Raw genomic sequence first — 12,117 nt, forward strand, 5'->3', positions numbered from 1 at the left:
GATTCATATAAACATTGCCAATATTTTGCTCTACAGAAATATGGAGGGGAGGGTCATGCCATCCCATGGCCACTTGCTTATCATGTAGCTCATATTTTATAAATAAATACCCCATGTCCTCTATGGTGCATATTTTGCTGCTTATATGGTCAATAGACATTAATTATTCAATAAATATATCACAATAGAATGTACACCATAAAAATACACAATTCCAATGTGGCACATCTGCAAAACTGTTAGGCATCAAGTATCAACGCCTCTGTAGAGATATAATGAGTTCAGAAGAAGCTAATGTTCTCACAGGTGCATTCACTCTCTTACGAACACGACCAAAAATATAAATCCATTTTTATTAAATAGTATAATTCTTATTATAATCTCACATCATATTTAATCTGGTTGATTAAAAGAGAAAGTGGCAACTGTAGAAACAGGAATCTTACAGATATTAAAATAGAAATTTAGGGAAAGGCACATTTAAACAATGTTGGAGGGAATTTGACATATATATTCAACACAATTTGACATATATATCAATAGTAAAATGCACAAACCCTTTGACCTGACAATTCCACTCAAGAAAGTTATCCTAGAGATATATTCAAACAAAAACAAAGAGATATATGCACAAGAAACATTCTATGTGGTATTGTTTATACCACAAACAAAACTTAAAAGGAATAAACAAAACTTAAAAGAATCTAAATGTCTATCATTAGGGTTGTGTTTAATTAAATAATGATATAACTATACAATGGAATTTTATATAGCCATTAAAAAGAATGAGGTAGCTCTACTTGTCATGATATAAAATGATCTCTAAGACTTGTATTATTAGGTTTTCATATGCATAGAACCGTAATGCAGTGTATTGCTCCCACTGATGCCTTGACAAAGATATGTGTATGTATATGTAAATAGACATATAAATAGACACATATACCATAGGCATATAGACATGTCATATGTACATTAAAATATTCTGAAAGCATACACAAGAAACTGTTCACGATTGCTCCTTCTTCAGTTATTTCTTGAGGAAATTTGGTTTCATTATTTACTGCCCTGCACAATTTGAATATTTGGTCATGAGCATGTATTTTCTTTGTAATAACATCAGTTCTTCAGAGAACTAGCTCGTAGCACCCAAGAATAAAAAATTCCAATTATACAAGGATATGAATGAGAATCCATTAAACTGTCTTCTAAGAACCTTGGAAAACCTAATTTCAATATAAGTCTTCATTCCAGAACTGTGAGAAAATCAGACAGTCATTATAATGTATCTCGTTTGTTGTTGTTTCTTGGTACTAGAGTCCAACAACTTATAAAGTATGGAGGTCTGTGCCAACTTCACTTTGTAATGCCTGAGACGCTTTCACCTTGTTTGTAGTATCATAGAGAGGATTGTTTTTCTCTGTGTAGCTGGCATAGGGCTGCATTTCATCCTAAGAAAGAACTCAAAGTTAAAATCAATTCAAAAAATCATTATAGAAACTATCTGTATTTTTGTAACAGTTTCCCATAGCTTTAGTATTTCTAACAGGTGCTCAAGAGTGCTTATAATTGTGTTTCTGGGCCTATATAAACATAAAAGCAGGCTTTGTTCTATCATTTTATCAAAAAGTATTTGTTAACTACGTAAGTCTCTGTGTGGAGATAATGGCTCTGTGAAAGCAGGAATGGAGATGAATGAAGTGATATGAGAAGTACTCCAAAGGAGAGCTTTGGAGACTTAGTAAGCTACTTACAATAAGAGATTAAGGAGCAGGATATGTTTTAAGTTTGTGTAAGAGAAACATAATGATAGTATTGAAAAGGAAAAGTCAGGAATTAGAGATGCTTTCAAATTGGTGACAAGAAACACCAATTCATTTTCTCTAAAGATTACAGTCCAAAGGAGACAAGCATCATATGTATTAGGATATAGTACATGAAGTGAAAATGTGGATCTAGAGTGATGTATAAATAGTATTTGATAGATAATTAACAAAGTAATCACACATATAAGCATTGTAAATCAGAATTGTTTTAGTTTTTCAACTGAAACACTAATACTGATACAAACTACAGATTATGTTGCTAGATTTTCAGACTATTGGCTTAAGTTTGCAATTACTCTTTTTTATCTTACCTCCTCAACAACTGAAGTAGATTCTGTTTTATTCAAATTATATTTTCTACAAAAATAAAATAAATTGAAGTGAATGGAGGAAACGTCATTGTTTAGATTGAAAATGGGAAAATAAGACAGTATACTATTGACAATTGTGGTTAATTTTGATAGAAGCCATAATAAATCAGAAAGAAACCACTAGAAATAAGTGAAGAATACTGCTCATGGTTAATATCCCCAAATAAGAATATTCTGGATTTTGAAAAACTGAAATTATGCAATAGAAGCTTGATGCAATTGAATGCATGTAACAACTCCTCTTTGTTGCATAAAGGAATTGTAATTATTTACCCAAATGTAAAAATTAACATGCATTTTCTCTCCCAAGATCCTGCCCTAAATGGCCTAATTTTCCATGCTTCTGTGCCAAATCAACCTAGCAAAGTCTCTCTCATCATTCAAAGTAGTCCAAGTCTAACACCTTCAAGATTTGATTATGGGACATTTGATGTTAACATCCTAATATACCCAATACAATCAATTCCATATTTCTGACTCTTTTCTAGCCTAATAAAGCTGAAGAAAAAGAAAACATTCATCAGTCAATACCTGCAGCCACTGATTTTCAATAACCAAATGAATCCCACGATGGTCAAAATAATAATAGTAAGGATGACATATGGCATATATAATTTTGCTGATTTTTTGGCACCTGGAACTATAGACAGAAAAATATATGGCTCAAATGTGGTACAATCCGAATAATGTACTATCTGATTATTCAGTGTTAAAAAGAAATGAGCTATCAAACCATAAAAAGACATGGAGGAATTTCAAATGTATATTACTAAGTGAAACATGCCAATCTGGAAAGGTTACATATTATATGATTCCAATTGTAAGACATTATGGAAAAGACAAAACTAGGGAATAGTCAATAAATTATTGATTATCTGGTGGTGACAAAGGAGGGAGGAATAGGAAGAGCAAGGAGGATCGTGTAGGACAATAAAGCTGTTCTGTATAATACTATACTGGTGGATACATGTCATTACACGTTTGTGCAAACCCATGGAATGTACAACACCAAGAATGAACTCTAATGTCAAGTATGGACTTTACTGGGTGGTGATGTTGTATCAGTGGAGGTTCAACAATTCGAATAAATGTAACAGTCTGGCACAGGTGTAGGTGGGAGAGGTTGGGCATGGGCAAAAGCAGGGGATTTATGGGAAATTTCTGTACTTCCACTCAATTTTGCTGTGAACCTAAAACTGCTCTAAAACTTAATCTCTACTAAGAATAAAGTTATCTATATTTATATCCATATCTATCTATCTATATAGATGGTTTCATGATGTCTCACAGTACCTGAAATTCATATCTGTAGTTTCATTTTCAACACTTCTGACCCATTAATAGTTTGAGAATTATTAAAATAAAACTGCTTTTTCAATACAGACTCCAGAGTTTTCAGCAAGACATCACCTTATATCAGGATTGTGTTGCTTTAAAGATTGATTAGTGGTGAATTCCTACCACTCTGTAATAGTAGAGTGTTTCTCTCCTCCAACTAAATGGGCAGTTGTAAGGAAGATACTTGGAAAAGTAACTCTAATTCTGAAGTCATCTTTCTCCCAGGGCATTGAAACTAAAATGAATACATAGCAGGAACTTTATTTATTAGCTGTTGACAGCAATACAAAACTCTATCTGACAAGTGTGCAAGTCAACAAAGGAACTGTCAGCCTGAGAGGCAATGATTTGCAAACTATGCTCCTGGTGTTGCATGAATATAGCTCAGGGGCAGCAGAAGGAGATGAAGTGGAGACTGAGCAGGCTGGCATCTGGTCCTTCCACTTCCCTTCCACAGTTGATGTTTTTAAATACTGAATTTCTCCATATGTTATATGAAAGTGAAATGTTTGGTTTCACTGTTTAGAACAACATTTTTTAAAACCCTTGCTTTCACACTACTAAGCTCTCTCTCATTGAATGTGTACTAGCAGAGGCTAAAGATCCACCATGCAAGAAAGACATCAAGGAGATCCCTGCACTACATAGGAATTTGAATGAGAAGTTCCCTTCAATTCTGAGACACTATAAATCTGACATCATATTGTAATATGAAACAGTGATATTTCATACATAACCGAGGCACAACTGCTGTTTTCAGTAAATACTGCTAAACTCAAAAATCCCCACACATATGACTTAAATGTTAGATATAAAAAAACGGTGGTTTCAACACATGAGATTTTCTCTTCTCCCTCATTAAAACTTGCTAAAATGTTAGTAAAAAGAATGTTTTAAGTGTAGATCTGCAAAGACAAAGAGAAGAGGGATGAAGACAAGAACAGATGAAAGATTTCAAACTGTTTTTAAGTGAGAAATGAATAGAAAACTGGCTAATGATTTACAACATAGAATAAATACAAACCTTAGTACACACAAAACTCCAGGAAAACTCTAGAGTAGGAAGCATCAAATATAGAAAAACAAGTATGTGGAGGGGTGAAGTGTGGGGCTAAAAGTTGAGATCTTCTTTGAAAGCTTGTCTTGAGAACAGGTAGGTTCTGTTGTCTCCCGCCCCATCTTATGTAGCACACATTTCCCAGCCGGCAGAAAAAGGGGAGATTAGCAGATTGGCCTAGAGAAGATGACCTGGAGAGACTCCAAAGTCAAGCATCCAGACATCAGGGAGGGTGAGAATGAAATACCAGACTGAAGAGAGATATAAAGGAAAGTCTGATTCTCAACAGTGGCACACTCACATGCACACTCACACATATACACACACTGCTCCCTCCCTTCCCAAACACTGGTAGTCAGGCTTCTCTCTCCAAGGCCAGAAACTCTGAGTTAATTTCTGCAGAGCCTGAACAGCCCCAGAGAAAAGGCCTTCAGATACATAACAAATCTCTAGTTATTAAAAATCACTTAGCTCCTTTTCACTGGGCTGAAGCTAACTTGTTGACAAATCCAACCATTAACTAGTAGAGCTTCCAGGTAGCTCATTAGTACTCACTTCAAAATGAATCCATACCCAAGGATTACCAAAGAGTTAAGAAAAGTCTCACGTATGAAAGAAAGAGTTAAAAACAAACAAATGTATAGAAGACGGAAGAAACTCAGATTAAATAGACATAGGCTAAGTAGAGGATTGAGGCGATGAGAGTGTCCAGGACAATAGCTGTACAGCAGATCTAGAGGCCAATCAGGAGAGATCAGACCAAGCACATATAAAAAACTCAAGAAGGAATGACTTTGAGAAAAAAATAGAACTAACAGATTACCTAATAAATCTGACTATGTGGAAAATATATTACTAAGGAGTTCTCTAGTTTTGTCAGTAGGCTTAGTGATAGTTCACAATAGGTACATACGTTCTTAAGGAAACAAAAAAGGTAAAGCACTTATGAAGTCCAAGAAAAAAAGTCATTTGAAAGTGAAAGCATGAGTGTATTTCTTGATATTTAAGCACTTAACAGTACTTAAATATTCAAATTAATGGGAACATAGGCTATTTAATGAAAAACTGTATTACCTCAATTGAAGTTTGAAGGAAAGGAAGAAGGTAATGTGAAATCCTCATCTACCACAAGAAGTTGAGATTACATAATGTCTAAATTTGATACAGTAGGAAATAGTAGTATGAGCATGTTGTATAAAAATGGCACTAATTACTAGAAGAAACACTGTAAAATTTGAAAGTACTTACCCCAGGGGAGTTTAATGGAAATGGCAATTGGGTTGGAAAGACAGGGGTAGGGCTAATGTTTTTCATGAAGCCTTACAGAACAATTGCATTTTAAATATGTTTGTTGATATTTAATAGTTTTTAAATAACAAGAAATGAGAGTAGGATGAGAGCAGAGAGTAAATAAACTAAACAGTGATTAAATGAACCATAGATGTTGTTATAAGACATTTAAGAAATTCAGTGATGAAAAGTCCAGAAAACAAAATTACACCAAACTAAAAATTCATAAAAGCAACTTATGAGTGAATGTATCCTTCTAATGAAACCATAATTACATGCTTCAAAGTATACTTTATCTTTCAATAAGCCATAAGTATTATTTTTAAAAGTATACTACTCATGCCAATTAACTACTAGCATAGAAGTGAACATTACTAACAGAATTAAGCTGCATTCTGAAAAAGGACTTTTTACAACAAATGTCTGTATTATTCTCTTAAACACATCTCTTTATTTTGATCAGGGAAGAGATAAAAATGAACAGTGGAGAGAGCATCCTCAAATAAAATGTATTTGCACACTTTTTTTTCTTAACTCCTTTAAAAGAATGGAAAAAAATCAAAAATAAAACTAAAAGAATTACTGACCAGGAAGTAGCTCTACGTACAGACTCTTGTTGCCAGTCAAATGGGAGACATGGCAGGTCACGGTAGACACATTGTGGCCCTCCCAGTGGCATGTACTCTTAACAGTCACTGTGCCATTGCCCCAGTACTCTTGCTCAGTAGAGGCACAATCCCCCGCTGGGATCCAGGAGATCTGAGCAGCTGGCTTCCCTGCAACTGCCTTGCATATTGCAGTTCTATTCCTGCTTTGAAACAGGGTCACTTCAGGTGTAACTGCAGAGAGGAAAGGGGGAAAAATGCTTCAGTTTTCACATAAAGTGTATGGAATTCAAAGAGATATTTGTTTCAGTCACAAATCAGGTGATGTGAAATACCACAATACATGATGCTCCTTACCTAGCACTTGGAGGTGATATCCACGATGGAAATTCCCATCGGGAGTTGCCATTATGCATCTGTAATACCCGTCATGAGTGATGGCCACTGGGTAAATCTGAAGGTCTGAATTCTGATCAGGTGTGGAGACCCAGGTTATTCTCTCATCAGTACAGTTGGTTTCCTTGGTCTCATTTGTTTCTTTCCTGTAGGATTTTGTGCAGGAAGGCTGGCCTCTTAGGATTATTTCCCATGTTATTACGATCAAATTTCTGAACGCAATAGGAGGGCAACAAAGCACAGCATTTCTAGCCATCTGTACAGGCCATGAAATGTTAACTGGACGCATACATGAAAAGAGAATGATAAAAGAAAAGCTTGATAAAGAACTTCATGTGTTACATTTATCCACAACATATGAAGTTACATTAGAACATAACTTTGCTGGTGATCTTATTCCAAAAATACTAGATCTTCATAAACAATTAAAATTCTCGATATAAATAATATATGGAACCCAATCTAGAGATTAACCAATTTTCTCCTGTATTATGTATCATTAGAAATATTATATATAATAAAGTATTTTTGATATTAATTCAGAAGTTTTAATATCTAGAAACAAAGGGAATTGTAATTAGTGATGTGGCTGTCTCCTCCTCAGCTTTGGTGAGAACAAAAAAGTCTACTCCAAGGTTTTTGTTTCAGACAAACATAAATGTAGTATGTATTAATATATAGTGCTTTCTTTTAAAGTAACTAATATGGCATTTGGGTTGAACTAGCTAGAAATTGTTTTAAGTTCATTTTTTTTTTTTGAGACGGAGTCTTGCTCTGTCGCCCAGGCTGGAGTGCAGTGGCCTGATCTCAGCTCACTGCAAGCTCCGCCTCCCAGGTTTACGCCATTCTCCTGCCTCAGCCTCCCGAGTAGCTGGGACTACAGGCGCCTGCCACCTCGCCCGGCTAGTTTTTTGTATTTTTTAGTAGAGACGGTTAGCCAGGATGGTCTCGATCTCCTGACCTCGTGATCCGCCCGTCTCGGGCTCCCAAAGTGCTGGGATTACAGGCTTGAGCCACCGCGCCCGGCCCATTTTTTTTTTTTTAAAGAATCACAAAGTCAGTGAAATCTACAGATCTTTAAAAAAAAAAAAAAAACTATTATTCCACCAGTTGAGTCATCCCATAAAAATGAAAAATGATAATGCCTAGTGATAAGAGATGCTTAGAAATATTTATTTCTTGTGAAAATGTAGTGTGATATATAATTTTAAAAAAACAAGATTTATTTTTCTTTAGACATTTTTTATAAAAAATATTTTATTGCAAATTTATGACATTATCAAATGTAGCCTTTGGATGAGTTTTCATTCCTTCCTATTTAGTCACACATATACTTTCAGATAGTTCAGATGTGAACTTAGCTCACAGGTTTTATTTCTGTATATTCAATCCAGTTATCAACAATAAAGGTGTAAGTTGATCCCTGTTGTCCATCATTTAAAGGAAAAATTAAGCCCTGCATCCTACAAGCATCTTCCAACGTAGAACCTCACGCATCCCAAAAATTCACACAATGTGTCAGTGACTTTGTAAGGGTTTGCTGAGAGGTGATTAGTCCACCAAAGTATTTGTCAATACTCACTTGTAACAAAGGTGAGTGTCAGTGATTTCATCACTATAGCATAAGCAGAATCAGCTATAGAGGGGCAAACCTTTATGTGGATGAAGGATGTTTTTGCTAAACCCTGCATTTGATATCTCTCCTATCCTGTTTTGGTGTCACCTGTCTCTTATGTGGTTTGTACTCTAGCCCTTGCATTTCACAGCCAATTAATAAGTACATAACTAGATGAAGAAAGCAGTAATACTTTAACATAGATCTGAAAGGTAGTTAAATCCATGCTCCTTCCGCCACTCCACCATAGCAAAGGTTCAGAGACAAGCAACAACATGGCTTGTTTGGAGAACAACTAGAGGTTGGGTCATTCAGGATGCCTCATACCACAGTTCTCAGATCACCAAGTTCTTCAAGTAGTCATAAGGCTGGCTTCCAGTCAGGTCATTAGCTAATATTTCTAAGAAAGTTCAACTTTCCATCCCTCAGTGCTGGCCACTAGTAAGGAAGCATATTACCTTCTGCGAGTACTTTTGAGTGGTTCTGTGTAATCTGTTTTTCATCCATACATAAACTGTTTGAAGCTAGAAAATATTTAGAGAAGAATAAATGAAATCAATTTTATGTACTCAGAGTGGAAGCCAGTATCTCTCCACAAAGTCTTATTCAACATGATAGGCAATCAGTTCACCATAATTAAAATTATACAAAAATCATTGTAAAACAGAAATTAGAAGTCAGGCCATCATTAGGGGACAAAATGTGTTAATATCTTGAAAATTATAAGTGGTTAATCAATAACTTCTCTTTCATGATACACCTGGTTTTGAACTATTTTGAAAAAGGTAAACCTGCCTCTACTGCATCCTTCTTCCTCAGCCAGGGAGATTAGTCCATGTGAGCATCTCACTGAGCTGGTCGAATTATATCCCTTTCTTCAGCTACGAGTTCCCAATCAAAGTTATTTGGTCCAATGTTGGGCACCTCACCCAGGTGAATACAGCAGTGCCCTTTCTCAAGAATTTTAGAGGCAAAACTGAGAAGGGTCCATCCATCTCTGTTCCTTTCTCATTTTTTTCTACGTATTAGAGTACAAAGGGAAAAATATAGAAGAAGCAGATGTCAGCAAGATGACTGACTAGAGGCCCTGGTGCACATCTCCACGAAAAGAAAGCAATAAAAAGACAGCTAAGATTCTACTGGAGTATCAAAGGGAGAGTGCGGGAGTGCAGAAAAGGAGTGGAGAGGTGCCTGTGGTCATCAGAAGCTCAGGAAGGAAGCATAAAAGCACCCTGCCTCTGGCACCCCATCCTCTCACATCCTCTTCCTGGACTGCTCCAGGCTCAGGAGGGACTTCCTCTTGCAGGGAAAACATAAGCAGAAGAACCCCACCAGCCCCTATAGCTACCAAAAAGAGTTACTTCAAGAGAATTTCACAGTCCTCACAAGCCCTGAGCCTAGTTTGGAGTGCTACCAGGAATTCACACAGCTGCCTTCCTCCAGATAAGGGGCACAATGTATGCACCTGCTACCTCCCACCCACTCTCTGTGAGCCAAGCTGCAGCAGCAAGGGGCCATCATGGACTAGAGCCACTTTTGAAGTACACCCTGTCCTGGGGACAAGTAGCCACTGTACCTCTCCAGCCCACCAGCTGGCTATACCTTTGCTGCATGGAGCCTGGGCTCAGGATTGGCTGTGATTCTGGTCCTGCACAGTAGGGAAACCAATCCCCTCTCCCCACACTTCCGGCCGGAGAAACAGTCTGGCAGTCCTACCAGGACAAACCTGCCATTGAGCTGACCAAACCACTGCATGCCCTCTGAGAGGACCCAGCAGCTGACATAACCCTAGGCCAGCTGAGTGTACATGCATCCTCGCCCAGGGTCTGAGAAACAGTCCTGTGCCTCCTCCCCAACAAACACGCCCACAGACGTGTCTCCCGGCCTCCCCAGCAGCCCCATGCCCTCACTCAAGGCCTGAGAAATAGCCCTGCGAGCCCTCCACATGGCAGACACACCTCCGGGACTAATCAGCAGCCCCATACCCACACTCGGGATCTGGGAAACTGTCAAGGGTGTCAGTCCCAGAGGACACACCCCCAGACCTACACATCGGTTCCATACCCACAATCAGGGCCTGAGAAACAGCAGGGCAGATCCACTCCCAGGGGACATCCCCCCAGGCCAGCCCAGCAGTCACAAGATCACACCCAGGTCCTGAGAAACAGCCCCACGAGCTCGCTGTTGGCAAACATAACCCCAGGCCTACCAAGGGGCCCCGTGCCTGTAACCAGAGCCTAAGAAACAACCCAGTGGATCCACCCCTAGTGGAAACTCAGCCAGGCCAGCTGAGTGTCTGCATGCTCATGTCCTGGGCCTGAAAAACAGACGAGGGGCCCCTACCCTGAACACAACCCTAGATTGACAGATGGTGTATTCACACCCAGGATCTGAGACACAACTCAGCAGGCATGCCCCTGGTGGACATACCTATAGAGCAGCGGAGCAGCGGGGGACCTGTGCCCGGAGCCTGAGAAATAACCCGGTGGCCCACTCGCAGCAGACATTCCCCCCAGACTGGCTGAGGGGCTGCCCACCCACTCCAAAACCTAAGAAACAGCCCAGTGGGTTCACTCCTGGCAGACATGCCCTGAGGATAGCCAAGCAACCATGTGCTTGTGCCCTTGGCCAGAATAAGAGCCCCATAGTCCCAAACCCAGCAAGCCAGATGCCAAGTGGAGCAACCCACCATGAGCACACAAGCACCCATGACCTGAAAAGCAGGCTGGCAAACCAACTCCCAGCAAAGCTGTGCCACTGCTGCCACAAACTCTCACCACCTAGGTCATAGGGATGCTTGCGAACATCACTAGAATGGGTTACATATGAATGAGCTTTTTCTTAAGAAGCCCACACCATAAAATTAGAAGAGGCGACAGTTGCACTAGATATGTAGGTATCAACATAGAAACACATCAAACATGAAAAAGCAAGAAAATATGGAATACTATTCAGCCATAAAAAATGAAATCTTGTCATTCACAGCAACATGGATGGAACTGGAGGATATTATGTTGAATGGAATAAGCCAAGAACAAAAAGCCAAACATCACATGTTCTCATTCTATGCAGAAGCTTAAAAAAAGTTGGTCTCATAGAAGTAAAAGGCAGAACACAGGCTTCTATAGACTACAAAGGGTAGGGGAAAGGGGGGAATACAGGAAATTTCTTAAAGGGCACAAAATTATAGCTATGTAGGATGAACAAGTTCTATTGTTTTATAGTATTGTAGGATGACTATAGTTCACAATAATATATCACATATTTTCAAAGAGCTAGAAGAGGATATTGAATGGTCCCAACACAAAGAAATAATGTTTGAAGTGAAGGATATGCCAGTTACCATGATTTCATTACTACAAATTGTATGTATCAAAATATTACTATGTACCTTATAAATATGTGCAATTATTATGTGTCAGTTAAAATTAATATAAATAAGTAAATAAAGCAGAAGCAGGAGAGGAACCGAGATGAGAGTCCTCATCTAGTTCAACTTTCTACTTCCATAATTTCTGAGACCAACATGCATTCCTTCCCTTGAGCTCTATAGAATTTTTTACAATCACAATAGTTTTAACTTATTTCAAATTTTGTTTTTGAAAAGTTGCTATATTGT

The 12,117-nt window shown here is 38.2% G+C and overlaps 1 protein-coding gene across 2 annotated transcripts in view; it reads right to left on the minus strand.

Moving 5' to 3' along the window:
• Window positions 1–345: 345 nt before the first annotated feature.
• LOC112618837 (cell surface glycoprotein CD200 receptor 1) overlaps window positions 346–12,117 on the minus strand; it is a 36,158-nt gene continuing 24,386 nt past the window's right edge. For both annotated transcript variants that reach the window (XM_025376369.1, XM_025376370.1), the window contains 6 exons: window positions 8,957–9,022; window positions 6,845–7,162; window positions 6,470–6,721; window positions 2,729–2,837; window positions 2,138–2,183; window positions 346–1,451 (listed from right to left, as the gene is read on the minus strand). In XM_025376369.1, the coding sequence (XP_025232154.1) occupies window positions 1,329–1,451; window positions 2,138–2,183; window positions 2,729–2,837; window positions 6,470–6,721; window positions 6,845–7,162; window positions 8,957–9,022 (914 nt within the window). In that variant the 3' untranslated portion in view covers window positions 346–1,328. The remainder of the gene's footprint in view (window positions 1,452–2,137; window positions 2,184–2,728; window positions 2,838–6,469; window positions 6,722–6,844; window positions 7,163–8,956; window positions 9,023–12,117) is intronic.

This window comes from Theropithecus gelada, chromosome 2 (genome assembly GCF_003255815.1).
Source record: "Theropithecus gelada isolate Dixy chromosome 2, Tgel_1.0, whole genome shotgun sequence".
Lineage (NCBI taxonomy): Eukaryota > Metazoa > Chordata > Mammalia > Primates > Cercopithecidae > Theropithecus > Theropithecus gelada.